Here is a 17968-nt window from a genome sequence, read left to right as displayed (position 1 = left end):
CCCCTTGCATCTAGGTTCATGTTATTTTGGTATGACAACTAACAACTCTGGTTCTCCTTCCTTCGGGCAGTGGCCACATTCCGGAAAGGCGTGCGAGCTGTTCAAATTGTTGGAAGAGCAAGTATGTATCCCCCGAATGTAGATTGTCTTCCACGTGTCATTCCTCTCTTTTCTTTTTTTTTTTTTTTTTTATTTTGATCTCTTCTTATCTTTGAGAGACATACAAAAATATAATCGAAGTTCATTTCTGAATAAAAGTGATTTCGTACGACCTTTAAATCAATATAACTTTAAACTAATTTCTTTTCCAAAAAGAAAAAAAGAAAAAGAAGAATCTTAAATTAAATTCTGAAATTTTAGTTTCACAGCTACAAATAGTAATTTCAACGGTAAAAAAATTATACGAAATAATACACGCGCGCGCGCGCGCACACACACACACGGACACGTGAACATTATTTTTTTCACGTTCAGATAATATTCGATTTGAAGGTCAAGCATACAGAAGTCCTTTCGCTGTTCATTTGAGGCGCATTGCTCATTTCCGTTTAACAAACACAAGAAAAAAAAGAAGAAAATCTTGAAATATATAGATTTGTTGTTGAATTACTTGTTATAATATGCGTACATGTCTTAATGTATCAATTAGAAAATGGAAATGTAAGAGTAAGTGAATTGTAGAATTCTTATGGCCTAGTTAAATAAATGAAAGCTTTAACAAGCATAGCTTTTGATAAAAAAAAAAAAAAAATTGAATTCATTCGTAAATACTTTATAATAAATGAATTACAGCACAATATTTAATTAATCATTTCTATAGTTATATGACAGATATACTTTTTAATTTTTTATGGAAGACTAGATCACATAGACATGTTCGTTGTGCTAATCTATATAACTTCGTCTAAATTAATAATAATTGATTTAAAAGTAGAATATTCGTAGTGTTTTGAATCCCTATTTATGTGATGTATTTTAATTTCTCTGTTTTTTCCTTTTTTTTTACTACTCAAATTGCTATTTACATATTTCTATGGGTGTCGTTTTGAATGTAGTTTTCTGGAGGTATGTAAGTGTTTTTTCGATGGTTATTGTTGCGAGTGAATTGTTAAAGTCAATGATTTAAACACGAGCGATATGATTGCCTTGAGATTTAAATTACTTCCAACTTAATCTTGCATCGGTGTTCATTATCTAACTATACCTATTCGACATGTGTTAGAATATCTTAGAATTAGTATACATGGTGAACAACCTAACTCGTATACCTGAATAACTCCTAAATTATGCGTCGATTGAAAAATTGTTGTATACAGAAGCTGCATGATTTTGAGGAGGGCATGACATAACGTTTATGCTTTCTTCATATGTGAAGTTGTTCTGGAAGTTTCAAGGTTAACATCGTTTTCTTTTGTAATGGAATATCGTGTCTTTTATAACAAAGTTCGAAAGAATGTGTAATTCTGAATAAAAATGTGTTAACAAGTATTGATCCTAAACTCAACAGTTAACGAGATATTTTGCTTCGTTCATCGAAGTCTCTGCTTCGCTATCTCTGCGAATAAAGCAATTTTGGATTAAGAATTGTTAATTTATTTCTATTCAGAGTTTCGTATTCTTCCGAACTCTGTCATGAAAGATACGAGATTCCATTTAAAAAAAAAAAAAAAGGGAAGTTAACCTTTAAATTTTCGAAACGCCTCCACGTGGAAAGAAAGTGTGCACGCGTGTTATGTTATGCCTCCCCCCAAAACTGTGTAACTTTTGTGCAGAATAATTTTTCAACCATTCCACAATTTAGGAATTTGATTAAAGCGCGCGTGTTAGATGTTTCACCCTGTATGTTGCGTGAATTTTTATACATGTTGTGTCAAAATCAGTAATTATACTGATGAAGTTGTTTCTCCATATCCCGTTATTCGCTTAAATTTCTTAAATGTTTTTAACATCGCTATAAATGTTTAATAGACACACGTGTTATATTAAGTATGCAGTACTTATGTGCTTCGGGTTATTGTAAACTATTCTGTGCAAAATATACTTTTATGATTTCCAACTAGATTTTCAGTTTATTTCAAGGTACAGAGAGTAAACAACTATTTAAATACACTGCACTTCTTAATTTGTTTCCTTCTATAAGTATTCATTGGACCGGAATGTTTCTTATTTTTGATCACGTTGTTGTAAAATGAACAATTCATAAATTCCGATTATGTTTCTGCTAACCGAATGCTTTGATGAATGTTAACCCATTCGCAACGGATGACATGTACCAGCACAGCAAAGCCTTATCGGTCGTTTTCACTTAGGATTTCGTGATATCGTTGACGTGCTTGACTGTTTGGACTTGTTACAGTGTCTTGTTATCTAAACGGTGCTTCGGTGCGACGCACGTACAATTATAATTATTGAAAATTTATTGTATCTCTGAAGTTCTACGGTAACGACTCCAACTCGAGCACAGTCACGATGACACTATAACGTAATAGATGTGCGATACTTGTTTCCTGGAAGCAAATAAGTCTGTGTGGTTTCTCCAATGTTTACGTGTCGTGTAGATAAGTGGAAATGCGAGCGATGTGCGTGTATAATAAAACGGAAGGTAGAAAAGAAAGGGGTAAGAAAAATTAATCACCAGTTTCACTCGCATCGCTCATCGGATCCTAACACGATCATTCTCTCACCCGTTTAATTATCTATGATACATGTGCGTGCATATATGTATTCCTGTGTGTACTGTCACGAACATACACATGTGCACGCTGGCACAGCTATTCACTAACATCTCATACATGTGTACTCGCGAGTCCATGCACATATATTATATACACTGGAACATCACAAAAAATATCTTTTGACTAACTTTCTATATGTCTATCTGTTTGAACTTTCTTCTCTTCGTCCTCTACCTCTACTTAGGTGAAGACTTCTCGTATCCAAGTAAGTCCTAATATAGAACGGGTGTATAATATTCATAATCAGTATTTATGTAAATAAGTATATAATATCACACAAATGCGAGATTCTGTAAAATATAGACCATAAGAAATAGGCTGGCAATGGCCGTCATCTTTCAACAAATGTTTTATTCATATTTATGGATCTGCACTTCGTTTTCAAACTTACTACGTACTATCGTGTGTAATATCACTTCGACACTCTGCTAATTTATTTGTCCCGCTGTCGTTTTAATTTTGAACAATTTGATAAAGGAAAAACATCCTTCGTCTTTTGGAAGTTCAACGAAGCACTTCGAATTCCTTCAATACATTGTAAACTGTCTCTTTTTACTATTTGAAAATTATAGTTGTGAAAATAGAGTTACGTATTTTCGTCATTTTATTGTCAATGGTTTGAGCAATTTAAAAAGATTTGTTAATTGTAAAATTATGCAAGGAATTGTTTTGTTTTTATAAAACGTACTTATTGTGTTTTAGGTACACTACCGGCCAAAAGTTTGGAATCACCTGTTAATTTACATCAATCTTGAATTTGCTGTTAATTCTTTATAAACCTGAAATTGGTGTTGTGGAAACGAATAGCACTTGGCCTCACTTCGATTAATTTGAATGACGAAAAGTTCGTGAAGAAATTCTTAAAATTGCTAACTTTTTTTCTGGAAATTTTTGAACAACTTACAATGCACAGTGATTCCACACATTTGGCCGGTAGTGTATGTGTGGAAATATTAACTGACTTACTTTACGCGTTGGCTTACTTTTCGCATTGTATTTATCAAACAGAGTGGAGGTGTTGTTTCTATATCGCGTGTCTATGATAAGCGATAATAGAAAAATGAAATATTCGGTAATTTGGCAAGATTGTTTCGTTTCTCTTCGCTGTTGAACGAACAAAGGAGAAAAATAAAAATAGCATAGTATTGCCATTGAGAAGAAACGTTGGAGTTAAAGTGCAAAGGATTTTTCTTTATCTTTATATAACAAATCTGGATGACATATTTGTCCATTTTACGATAGTAAGCATCGAAATTCATAAGTTACTTATACCCCGTGAAATGAATAGTGCGGATTAATGATATGAATAAATGTTTCACGTGGCCTTTTACACGCGCAATCACCGTTTCATTCTTGCCCCGTTAAGCTTTTGTTACGAGCCAAACAATGCCAGTGGCAAAAGAAAAGTGCTCACAAGATAAAGAGCTGCATTCAATTCGTAAATAGCTTTGTAAATGACGGGTTTCACACTACTTCTGCACAACAACGGTTTCTCCCTGTAATTCTGCTTTGACACGATAGAATCCTACAATCTCTCATACACTCTGTCGAAATTCCCAATCTGTCGCACGAGTTTATCCTTGTTAAAGAGTGCACTCGCAATATCGAATATATTCACACTGTAAGAAGTTGTTACTGCATGCTGAAGTATGATAGAATGAGACATTTATCGGAGGCAAAGGTATCACTAACAATAAAACAATACTCTTAGCTTCCTATTGTGTATGATCAAGAAGAGGTTTGCTTGATTTTATTCAGAAAATCACATCCATATTTTTCTCTTTCAAATTTATTACTTGCCTCTGTGAATTTTTGGCATGAATTTAGTATTGCCTACGTACCAATGGTTAAAATTGCATTATAGGAACGTATATATATATTTCATCTCTGCTTTTGACTACGTTTGTACAGTACAGAGGAGAATCGCTGTACACAAATTGTCTGTTTTCTCAAACTTGTGTATTTATAATCGTATCTGCTGTACTTTCTGACTTGTCCGCGTTGCCACGAGCAGTATTGAGAATGAGAATATATTGCGTATACGTACTTGTTTCACAGTAATATTTAGATAGCATTTTAGTCAATTAAGGCCCATTCCAGTCACGTACGACAACCGTTATTCTGTGTTCAAAATGAGGATTGGCCACACGAATTCACACACTTTTGTCTATAAACAAGTAGTCACAAGCGATATTCTTTGCAATCTCACTGCATGCCCCAATTATTTCCAAATATTAAATGTACTTTTTGCAATAGAGAACGTACGTCTGCTTCAAAGGTATTATTTCCTTCGAACATAAATTACACTAGCGAAAACACAAGAAGAAATCTAGTGACAAAGTAGAGAGACGTGTCACATCGTGGGGTTTTCCGTTCACTCGATTTCTACGGCCAATCCAGTATGAATATAGAATAGTTACATGAATCTAAAAATCGCTCAATTTTTTCTAATTAGGCAAACTTTGTCGGACATAGTTGTACCATTTTATTGTGACGTTAACTTGTCCGTTTAAGGGAAAGTCAAATGTTAATTAAATATTTGAACGTTTGAACTCGGTAAATGCTTTTTCATCGATTAAAGACTGGAACGGAACTGCATTTTAATTCGCAATTAAAAGCAAGCATAGCAGTGGCCAGTAATAGCGATAGCGTAGTGCCTAGGCCTTAGGTAATTAGTGATTAGTTAGGGTAGCTAACATGTGTAGTGGTTTGTTACAGACGACCACCATCCTCCCCCCACATTCACTCCGCCAGAACTGCCCAAGATGGTTCACGTAAGAGGTACAGTTAAACCTCAATCAAAACCATGCTACAATTTTGCAAGCTGCCCTTCCTAATTTTGATAAACTACACGGTATACGTGTACACTATAATCAATCGCTTTCAGTCTCTCGGACGAAGGAACTCGAAGAACTGCTTCACGAAAAGTGCTTCGCTCTCGATTAATCTTTAACAACTGTCTGCACTCGGTTTCCGATGTTCATTTCTTTTCTCTGCATCATGACGAATACGCTTCACCGACCGATTCGGACATTTTACAGGGATTTAACACGATGACATTTTGACTGATTTTCAACAGTGCCGGGTTTCAGAATTTTTAATACATTAAGCTGGAACAATTGTTTAAAATCGTAAATATGAAGTTCTTTTTGCATCACATATCGTTCACATACCGAAGATGTTCTTGTTCGAATAAGAAAAGTGATGTTTTAACACGTTTTGCAGTGGTGCAATGATTCTTTATAATTCTCCACTTGCAGAAATTTCATCAAACTTAAATATGTGACTAGTACATTAAAAATATTAAATTTATAACAACGAGTAAATAATTATACGAAGGCAATTCAGATGAAGATAATTTCTTCGTGCAAATTTTGTAGATAGTGTTGTATACAGGGTGTCCCGTAACTCCTCGAACACCCGGAAATGGGGGATTGCTGAGGTGACTCTGAACAACTTTTTCCTTTACCAAAATGTTGCTTGAAGCTTCGTTTTTGAATTATTAACGAAAAACACTGGCCAATCAGAGCGCGCGTAGGGCCCGCCCCCAGGCACGGAAGCGTAGGGACTCATCCGCGCGCGATCGTGAACAAACGCGTACGCGTGACTTCTGGGTTATCGGTCTCTGTCACAAAAATTTCACTTTGCACCGGAATGACGGCAACAAACCATTTCTCTAAGCCTTATAAAAATAGCGATGCAAAGTCACATTTTTTTGACAGCAACCGATAACCGAGAAGTCGCGGCATACTCGTTTGTTCACGATCGCGCGCGGATGAGTCCCTGCGCTTCCGTGCCTGGGGGCGGACTCTACGCGCGCTCTGATTGGCCAGTGTTTTTCGTTAATAATTCAAAAACGAAGCTTCAACCAACATTTTGGTAAAGGAAAAAGTTGTTCAGAGTCACCTCAGCAACCCCCCATTTCCGGGTGTTCGAGGAGTTTCTCTATAAATGATCAACTTAAGCAGTTCGCGAACTGTATTGTCAATTTTACAGTATACCGTCTTTAAGATTTCATTGAGATACCAAACTTTCTGATATGATTCGTTATAAGAAAATATTTATGCTGCGTTTGATTTTTCTACTTTATTTTCTTATTGGTAACTGTCATAATTAAATCATTCGAGATGAAACCTTCGACGTTGTACATATGTACATAATAAGGTAGAGGTAATTGTGCTCTATTTAGTATCTACATAATGCACCTTTAATACTGAAAGCTATCAACGTGAAAATATCAATCCAATAGTGACCATAGCATTAGTTTAAATACTTAAGTTAAATAGTTAGTTTAAATCAAATAGGTAATGACACAGGACGTGTTAAAAGATTATATTCGTCTAAATACTGTACATGGTGGGCCACGTGAAACAGGTCATCTGATTATCTTCTCTAGCTATGGTAGTAGTGCGAGAAAATGTTTATACGTAATTTAAACGATTTCAAAGATGAATAATACCATTTTTTCTGTTTCTTTCAAGGTTATTAAACATGCGTAATAACGTGACCTTAAAATGACCTTGGACTTCCATTTTTTTTTTCTTCCATCTTATTCACCCTTCGAAACCATTTAAATTACGTATAACAATTTTTTCGTACCACCATGGTTAAATAGAGAAAGTTAGGTGATCTGTTTTACATGGCCCACCCTGTACTTAATGTTAGAAATAGAAATTTGGGTATTATTATTACATTAGTACAATTGGAGGTAATAAATAGAGAAGATTAACTTTAGAAACGTTAGAAGCTACAAGACCTTTGCTACACTTCGTAGCTAATTACTTCGAGTAGTAATTGAATTTAATTTAATAGCAGTGTGTGTACCTACTACAAGCAATTGTTCCACGTTACTGAATTTAAGTGAACAATCTAAAGTTCATGAACGGAAATATTTGGTAAAATTTTTATGAAAGGAAACGATTCGTAAGAATGAGATAATTTCGAGTACCACTTAAAACGAGCTGTTACTTTAAAAACCTGAGCACTGTTTCTAATTGTGTATAAAGTATATACCGAAGAGCGTGCTAAACTATTCTTACACCGATTTTGGAGAAAGTAGAAAAGAGTTTAGGTGTAGAAATGGTGAAAAAGATAACTTGTTTGAAATTGTATAATTGATTATATCATATATTGTTGACTACTACTTTCTCCGGTCTCGATAAATGCATGCAGCTACCGTAGATACATTATAGTTTATATATTGTGTTGAAAGTTTTATTAATTTTACACAAACGTAGCAGATTTAACCTTTTTTTTTTTTTGTAGTTTTCCATTAATTTCCACCGTGCTACCGTACTAACTATATTCTTCGTTGGACAACATAGAGTTACTTTCCTTTTTATCTCTCTTTTCTTTCCTTTCGTTTGTTCGATCATTGCGATTTATTGAGGACATAATGTTTAGAAAACGTAGAGTTTCGTAGCTTTCACAGAACATAGCGTCAATTATATTTCGTTCGACGACAGATTCTTTTAATAGTTACTACAGTATCGAGGCGACATCGGTTTATGATAAACAAAACGCAACGACTAGTTTATTTATCATAGAGAGTAATTGTGGTATTTCATAAATAAAACTGATTACCTAACAGTGCAATGTACAACAATTTGGCATAATAATGTTAATTATAGTTCGAAATTGGCTCTTGTGGTCGATAATTGCTTAGTAATCGAAAGAAAAGGAAATATCAATTCAAATGCTTAATCACCTTATCCGTGGCAAATGAACCTTTCCATGTAATTAATAATATATGCAGCACATTTGCTGGTGTTCGTCTGCGTAAGTAGTGAAACAGGAAATTAAAGACATCAGCGTTTCTCACTCTTTAGCGTTCTTGTCAAATCGAGTCTTATACAGGAAAAATTGAATTATCCAACAAGAAGTGTACAAGTTTTAATCGAAATTTTAGAATTTGCTTCTTTTTTTTCTCTTCTTTTTTCTATTAAATTCAAGCCGAGTAAAAGTGGACGCAAGTTTAATAAATAGTTTGAGAAATGCTGTTCGAATTCAAATATTTTGAGCGATATTGAGTTTTTTGATTAAATCTTTTGTGTTTTGTAGTTATATACTTGGTTTAGGATGTTTAGAACACTTCTTTCAATATTTCTTCTTTAATATATGTAATTCGCATATGTCCTGAATATATTTATAGTTTACTGTCATTTACATATATGCGTTTTATTTGTGTAACTTTATCATAAAATGTAAACAACCGAATTAATAGATGTAGAGAGCACGGTAGATTGGGAGACACATACATACATATGTTATTACAATTTCTTTCTATGGTAACGTTAGACAGAGCATATATTCATATTTTATATTTCATTTTCCCGATTTATTCAATATGTATAGGTGGTGCTTCACCTAATTACCGTAATATATGCTTAATTATTATTTTTGTATTTTTTTTTTTTTTTTTTTTACAAAGAGTACGTGCCGTAATAGCTAGAACTTGCTTGTGTCGTGAACATTGCTTGGTTTTCACTAATACGTTAAACATGTTTCTCTAAAGGTTCTTGGTTAAAATCGTCAATTATTTGAGATATCTTTTTCAGTCAGAAAGAGACTTAAAACATATTTGAAAGTTGATTTGTACTCGAAACCTCGACATATTTTACGTAAATCTTGTAAAACACAAATTCATATAATTCGTAACGCCAAGTATGAATAATATAGAAATTGACATTCTTCGGAACGATCAAAATTCTTTCTTTCTTCATTTCTTTTCATTTCTATTTCGAACAGAAACTATGTTTGTAGTAATACTACAACTAAACCTACCAAATTTTCAGAAATGTTTCCTATAGTTGTGCAAGAAAATTGTCAATACTATCAAACTGGGTACCTTGTATATCCTCCATTAGACACTAATAATCCTAATAAACTACATATTTGTGCTAATGTACCCACATTTACAAGAAATTTACACATGATACAATTGAAGATTATCGAATGTTTCTCTCAATGCTACATGTAAAGTACAATATTTAGAAAATTAATAACAAAGCATGTAGCTGACAGAAAAATGTGGTAACTAAAATGTGGAAAATAATGACGAGAATTTAATATCTTTCACACTTGTTAAATATCTACCCGTTGTTTTTCTTACGCACTTATTGTATTGGATGATTGCAAAAGTTCGTGCCCGATTTGAGCGGTGTATCTTTCGATGGGAATGTAACATTACGCTAAAAGAAACATCTGTATCGAAGTTGACAAGGTTCCCGCCACCTCTGAAAATCGGGCACAAACTTTTGCAATCATCCAATATATAAATACTGACAATATTGGTCTTACTGTAATATTAATGTTAATATTAATCTAATAGTTCTACTATACGTAATAAGAAATATTTCCATTCCTTAAAATAATGGATACTGTTTGACGTATTCTTGAAAACCATGTAGTTTGCCAGCCCATTGCAATTCTAGTTATTTACCATTAACAATGTGGCACGTGCAGAAAACAGGATAAGTTATGCGTGTCTGTAAGCATGAGGCTGTAGGCTCTTGTCAATAAAAAGTAAAATGCACTATAACAAAAGGAGTTAGGCCACGATCAGCGTGGTACTCAGCAATTGTCTTAATCATTGTTGCTTTGTTTATTAGCTACGTTGAAAGAAAAGTCTAGATATGCGTTAATTCTGATTTATCAATTTTAGGTGAGATTAGTCGTGACCGAGATGACCCGAACGGTAAGATTCAGTATTTATTCTCTCATTAATTACATGTAATAATACTGTTTGTTAATTTAACTATACTAACATAATTGTACTTATTGTTATAATTCATTTGCAATCGAGATTCTATAACTTCGTCTTACGATACTCTAAAATAATTGATTTTTAAAGAGTTTTTAAAGTATACAAAAGCTAAGAAAATCCAATGTTTTCTATACAAATAAAATGAAAAAAGAATCAAATCTGTATGGTTAATAATACGAAATATAAAACTTTGCTTAAGTGGCCAAAGTATTTACGTAAAAATCAGGGAAAATTAGTAAATTTTATTAACGATATATTCGTGCCCTTTAAAAAATACATTATGGACATAGTTCTGAAATTAATTTCCCTGTTAGTCTTACTAATTTGTGTTATGTAAACAATACACATGTACACATAATATATGAATATTGCACATATAACTAATACAGGATTTTCAGCCACTCTCGGGTGAAAATTTGAGAACTGATTCTAGAAGCCGAAATAAACCGAAAATAAAAAATAATAAAATTGCGTTTGAGACTTGGTTTTATACTTATAAACGTTTAAATATATCCCTGAAACCGAGCAAACCTCTCTACACCACCGAATATAGTGCGCGTCGAGACGTGGGAGCTACGGTGAACCTGAAAACCAACCACACATGGCCAACACATTATGTACCTCGTACAGGTCGTAGAATAGAAGACAGGAATATTCGGCACCGTAAGTTACTGCCTTCTTTTCTACAACTTGTACGAGGTACGGTGCCGGCCATGTATCCTTGATTTTGAAGATCACCGTCTTCCCAGTGTCTTGACGTGCACTATATTCATCGGTGTAGAGAAGGTTGCTTGGCCACAGGGATATATTTGAACGTTGATAATTAAAAAATGAAGCTTCGAAGGCAATTTTTTTATTTGTCATTTTCGTTTTGTTTCGACTTGTAGAATTGTCCTTTAAATTTTCTCCAAGAAGTAGCCGAATACCCTATAAATTATATACACATTATTACCTATGTTACAGCGATGAGAAATCACCGGAATTCCGTTGGAATGACTATGATGAATTCAACGAAACAGGTGAACAAGGTGAAACCGAATGTGAATCGAACGACGAACGATAGTTTATCCAGTCCAAATCAACCGTACAATCAGAGGTATTTATTTTATTCTTGATCCAAATCTGCCCTTCGATGTACACAACCTGGACGGGCATCGCCTATGCATTCGCTTTCCATTGTCCGCATTTCTAATTACTTGCGACAATTATCTCGTCACGCATATTAATCATCGCGTGCAAATTTTACTACTGAGAATTTACTATACAGGTACTATTGAAACAGAAGTTGATGTTGCTAGAATTCATTGACTTTTACAGCAAAATTTAGTTAAGTTACGTCGTTTAGTTTACGTTATAAAATATTTTTTGTACGCTTAAAGTTCAACAAGGTGTAATTAGTGAAAACGTAAGGATATTAAATTCGATCTATTCAGTTGATACATACTAAACTATTGTGTAGTGAAAATTTTTCGTTTGAAACTATACACTTTCTCTATCACATGAACTTACAGTTGATTTTATTTCTCTTGTATAATTGCACGTCTAGAACCACTCGAGCCTTACATACACACTAATATGTAGCTGTATACGTTGTATACAATGGGTTATTCAAACTGTACATGCTTTAGTTCTTTCTTATTATATTGTTTTATGAACAGTTTAGGATATTGTTTCTTAATGTTATGATGAAATTGTTTAAACATGTACTTTGAATAACCTAAAAAAGCTTTGAAACAATTCTTTCAAATGATTTATTTCACGAAATACATAAATACTTTAAGAAAACTCGTATTGAATAATTTCGTACCTATGCAGAGTGCACTATAAAGACCAGCACAGCCTTCTTTAAACAATGTATAGATATATTTCTTTTTTAGTTAGCATGTTTTGACAAATTATCGAACGTAAACAGTGACAAGTATTTTATCACTTAAACTTTTCATTTACATATTCTCGGTAGAGAACTTCCATGCGATCCAGAATCACATTAATTCATATTCGTTGATGCGTATTCATCCGAGCATTTGTTTCGAATGAGCCCTACATAACCGCCAAATTAACAAGAGTTCAAAATTCTAATCTTTTAAACTTTTAATTAGTGAAAATGACGAACAGAACGCGAGCGAAGCATCTGCTGAGCCACTTGGTCCGTTCCGCCCTTTGTTGATACATCAATGTATAATTGGTGGAAGCGATCTAGTGAGGTCGTAAATGAAAGCATTAAACAACGGCACCTATTGACGTAGCCGCACTCAGGGCCGTCCATCATTTGTGAATTCATATTTAAAATTTCTGCTTATACTCTTTCATTTAAACTATAGAGAATTAAGCCTCCGTCGCTTCCTGTTCAGTAGTAATTCCCGTATTAGTAAAAGTTAACCTGCAGCTATCAACGATTAAGGCGCAGACAAATTTTTTAAATATACTGCAACGAAAGAACCAATTTGGAGTTAACATTCAGACGGCGGTCCGTCCGACGACTTACGCACGCGAGTATGTCTGGGTCCGTTTAGACCCAAATAATTTTTTGTTTTGTTTAGAGTGATTGATTTATATTACTATGTGTGCATTATTTAAATGCATCTTTAAATGCACTCTCACTTCGTTATTACTCTAACATGAACAAAAGATGCACTCTAAAGTCCGTTCAATTTAAGAGTAACCTCGCTTCGCGCATGGGACGTGCCTAAGTCAGAGCTAGAACGTCCAAACCCTCACTTAACCGCCTACGTTTTTCTCCGTCTTACCCTCTGCTACGCTCTCCGTCTACTGCAATGAAATTAGGTACTTTATAATATGTCTTTTAAGAATTTAAATGATTTTGAATCGTTCCCTAAATATTGATATTTTTATTTTGTCCGGTTAAATTCATACAACTAGCCACTATTCGTCTGTCATAAATCGCTGCGTCATCATGCACACAGTAGGTGCGCATACTTTTAGACCACCGGGTAGATTCTCTCCACTCTATGCACTGTTTACATCAGAGCCGCTTAACTTCTTGCTCACGAGCAAATTTCCCCTCCCAAGGTTCTCCCACTATGCGACTGAGATGGTCTGAGATGGTCACGCTCGAGTTGCGTTGAGGTGGGAGGAGCACGCGAGGAGTCCTCCCACCACAACACCAGCGACTGCCGTTGGTTTATGTTACACATTCTGCGGGTTCGTACCGTATAGTGGGGGAACCTCGGGAGGGGTAATTTGCCCGTGAGCAAGAAGTTAAGCGGCTGTGGTTTACATTGTCGTCGCTCTTGGGCCTAGCCCTAGCCCCCACATTGGTAGGTAGTAGTGGGAACTGCGCAGAACGGACGAAAATCGGTCTGAGAGCGAGGTTACTCTTAAATTGAACGGACTGTAGTAGAGTCAGATCCGAACAGACCCAAACATGAGCTCAAGTGTTAATATCGAACGACTCTGAGCGAGGTTCGAGCTCATCTCCTTCGAATTGCTGTTTTGGCGCTCGGATTACACGTATTTTTACGCACTATATCGGTTCCACCAACTATACGAATCACGACCAGTTTAGGCATTCAATGTGGACGTGTTTAAACGTATCAGAGACCCGGACATTTTCAAACGTTATGTAGTGAACACAACACATTCACGTAAAATTAATTAATGTTTATTTAAATGACAAAATACTGTTAAATTTCAAACAAGAGTTATTTTATAATAGTACCAGAAAGAAAAACGCATGACATGAGATTATGAAAATATTTAAAAAACCTTTAGAAAAATGCAAGAAACGTGGATAATTTTTAACACTTGAAGACAATAAAATTGGCACTCCGCAATATTTTTGACTATTGCAATATTTTTATAAGTGGCTTTTACTTTCACGTTGTACCCAACTGTTCGAATTAGAATTGATGCTTGTGCAGAATCTAAATCGAACGAATAAAGTGGCAGTTATGCAGTTCTTGTTCAGGGATGAATACGCACGTTTATGTCATCACACAGTCTTTTAATTGTTTACTTACCGTACGATTATCTAAGTTCATTATTAATGCATTATTACTCATTTTATCCAAATAGCATATTCTTGTGAATATCGATAAATTTAATTATTCGTTTTATATCTTCGTAAGTCTTGAAAATCTTTTCGTAGTTATCAATTCATGTAGTAGTGAATTAATATCATTGTAAATTTCGTGATTTTAGACTTTCTTTAGGGAAAAAAATTAATAGTTTTGTCAATTCTAGCGAAAATTCAATATTTCTTAATACCGTCTACAATCTATCAAAAAATTGTTTGATTCAGTTTAACAAAAGTTGTATTTAAATTGTATAAAAAATTTTAAAAATTAATACAAGAGTTAAATGTTCAATCTGTCACACAAGAACGTACCCGCAATATCTGTGCAAAAATTTGTCTATCACAAAAGTAACATATACAGTTCGGAAGTACATATAAAAAGCTATTACACACTTGTTCAATAATTGGTCTAATATTTTTTATTGTCGATTATTGCTTGGTAACTTCTTGGCATGCTTTCGACTAATTTGTGAATGTACGAGACAGGTAATTATCTTCATGTTTTACGAATATGATGTATTAATGTTGTCACCATAAAAATACGTTTTTGTCGTAGCTTGAGCTTTAGTATTGACCGTAGGAAATCAAGTACATATAAGTGGTCTTTAAAGTCACTAAACTATATTGTCCCAATCGTGATTATCATTTTTACAAGCTTCTGCTGATCGATTTTAGACGTATTTTTGTAAGCAGGGATTGTTGGTTTACGTTGTCTTGTATTACGATACTCAATGCTCGTTTTTACTTTTAAACGATGTTTCATTGGCAGGATGCTTACATTTACATCTTTTTCTTTTGGTAATGTAAAACTGTCTTTTACGCAGAAATAGTGTTTGATTTTTGTAAAAAGTCGAACGATCAATTTATCTCCCTTGGTTGTAACGGTTCACTTTGAATCTCAATTTTGAAGGTTGCTGACACATTTTGTGTACCCACTTCTTAACAAAGTATTTGGACTTATGGAAGTAATTAGTCACATTTGCAAAAGTTATTCTTTATCCTTTTGGTTATGAACACAAAAAGACTGCTTCAAATTGCCTAAAGCATGTTGCATACATTTCGAAAGGAACCGTATTTTTCAATTACACAAATCTAAATGAAATTCGTATTGAAAAAGAACGTATATTTTTAAATTATCGTGCTCTTGTTCGTTTTTCGCCTGGATTTTTGCAAATATTGCGAGTACGGTTTTGCGCGACTCGCTACATCATCGGAGTTTCTTCGCTTCAACCATAGAAGTATTGTATCCTTCAATGTTTTCTCGCATTATTTTTTTTTCTCTTATTGCGTATATAATTAAGAAGGTAACATGTAAATACATGCTATAGTTTTAATTATTTTCAAGTGAAAAGTTTATTTATTTATTAATCTAGGAGTATTGGCGTCTTTACTTTTATTAGTACCTTTATAACAGACGTAAATTGAGGCATGTACACTCTCGTTCATAAGTATTAGGATACTTACTAAATATGAAGCATACTGAATTCTACCGAATTCTGCGGAATTCTATTAATATCTATTGAAGTCTTTTGTAACCTACGGAAATCTACTACAATCTACTTAATTCTACTGAATTCTACTAAACCCTACTTAATTCTACTTAATTCTATTAAATTCTACTAAAATCTATTGAAATCTACTAAATTCTACTAAAATCTACTTAATTCTACTGAATTCTTTATTAACCCTTTGCACTCCTCGCAATTTTTAATATGACCTACCAGAAACTCTGAATTATTTTTACTATGGGCTACCAGCTACAGCAAATTCTCTACAAGTGTCAGTCAGTTTGGATTCTACAAGTGTCAGTATAGATGGACCTACGCCTAGGTCTGCGTCATTGCTGCGCCTATGTTATCTCGCTCGCTGTCAGTCAAACGTGTAACGCTACACCACTCGGTTTCTTTTACGAGATTTCACGTCTCAACAATTCATAATAGAAAAATATAATTTCTATAATTTTACTTTTTTTCATCTGAAATTTTTTTTAACATGTTGGTGAGATTTTTCTGATGAAAATGACATCAAACACGATATAATTTGAACAACATTTACTTATTAACACGTTCACTGTCACGCCAGACAGATGAAAAAAAGTAAAATTAAAAAAGTTTGTATTTAAATCGCTTGGTTGCCTCGACTCACCTTTCATCCTTATCTTTTAGTCGCTGTCCTTGTCTACGTTCGGCAAACTACAGAGGCGGGCGCGAGGCTCGAAAACGTAGTCCCTGACTCTACAAGTGTCAGATTTAGATTCCTTGCGGACTGACACTTGTGGAGAATTTACTGTACTTCGAGACTATTTACAATGGTGCGAGTGCACCACTGTGGTATATCTTACAATGTCGCCGCAGCAGCGACAATGGAGCTGTTGGTTCCACTTACAATGTCGCCACGGCGGCGACAACAGAGTGCAAAGGGTTAAAATCTACTTATTGAATGTGAAGCAAGTCTTATTGTCATTACAAGTTTAATATGTAATTATATGACATGCAAAAGACGTTACAAAATTATTAAGATCCCCCAAAAAACTACTCATTCTAGAATCTCGAAATATAATGAGTACATATGCACATATTTACTACTATATGACACTAACTTTGACGAGAAAATAATATAATTTAAATTATACACAACGGGTGTCCTAATACTTATAAACAGCATTGTACTTCGTCTTTGTTGTGAACAAGATGAGTTAAATCATCTTTCCACATTCGTATATAGCTGCACAAGCAGAGTGTATTTCTAGTCGATGAATGAGCCAGTTAACAGATCAATGCATTAAACAGTATAATGTTTCACTTAAAAGGAAAAAATTGACCTCCATATGTCGTCCGTACGTTCATCATGAAGAGAGATAAATCATGCAAATATTTATTGAACTTGCTTCTAGAAAGCACTTTATACTGGGATACAATGTTCGTATTCAAAGGGTGTGAATGTGTGTCGCTTTCCGAATTGAAAACTCGCAACTGCTATCCGCCAAATTGATACTGAGGAACTTGTTCAGGATCGTAAAGCGGGTGCTAGAATCGATGACGGTAATATAGGATGGAGGCATCTACGATCACACGAGGACGACGAAATTGAAAGTTGAAAGTTGTGCACTTAGGACATTCGATGGCGAATATCAGCGCGGAATGGCCGAGTGTGGGATCAGAGCCTCCATACCAGAGATGCTCGTATAAGAGTAAGAACGAGAAAAAATACAGAGTTGGGTCCTTCAAAGGATATCAGAAGCGCCTACACCCACAAAGTTCGAGGGAACGTAATTATATTCAACAACGCAACGCGTGATTTTGCTCACAGAAGGTTCGTTTTGATAAGTAGGCTCCATATGCTCCGTTCGCTTGCATCGCAGGATCTATGGCAGAGCTGCTTAACTTCTTGTTCACGAGCAAACTTCCCCTCCCGAGGTTCCCCCACTATGCG

The 17968-nt window shown here is 34.6% G+C and overlaps 1 protein-coding gene across 1 annotated transcript in view; it reads left to right on the top strand.

Moving 5' to 3' along the window:
- The window catches only part of LOC108576664 (calcium-activated potassium channel slowpoke-like), a gene marked incomplete at its 5' end in the record, with an annotated part of 179922 nt that overhangs the window by 133931 nt on the left and 28023 nt on the right, over positions 1 to 17968 (top strand). The window contains 5 exons of the mRNA XM_017939704.1: positions 71 to 121; positions 2920 to 2940; positions 5454 to 5516; positions 10399 to 10431; positions 11464 to 11596. Of these exons, the coding sequence (XP_017795193.1) occupies positions 71 to 121; positions 2920 to 2940; positions 5454 to 5516; positions 10399 to 10431; positions 11464 to 11596 (301 nt within the window). The remainder of the gene's footprint in view (positions 1 to 70; positions 122 to 2919; positions 2941 to 5453; positions 5517 to 10398; positions 10432 to 11463; positions 11597 to 17968) is intronic.

This window comes from Habropoda laboriosa, unplaced genomic scaffold, assembly GCF_001263275.1.
Source record: "Habropoda laboriosa isolate 0110345459 unplaced genomic scaffold, ASM126327v1 scaffold472, whole genome shotgun sequence".
In the NCBI taxonomy this organism is placed as follows: Eukaryota; Metazoa; Arthropoda; class Insecta; order Hymenoptera; family Apidae; genus Habropoda; species Habropoda laboriosa.
Note: the sequence above shows the minus strand (reverse complement) of the source record. Positions and strands in the feature narration are given on the sequence as shown.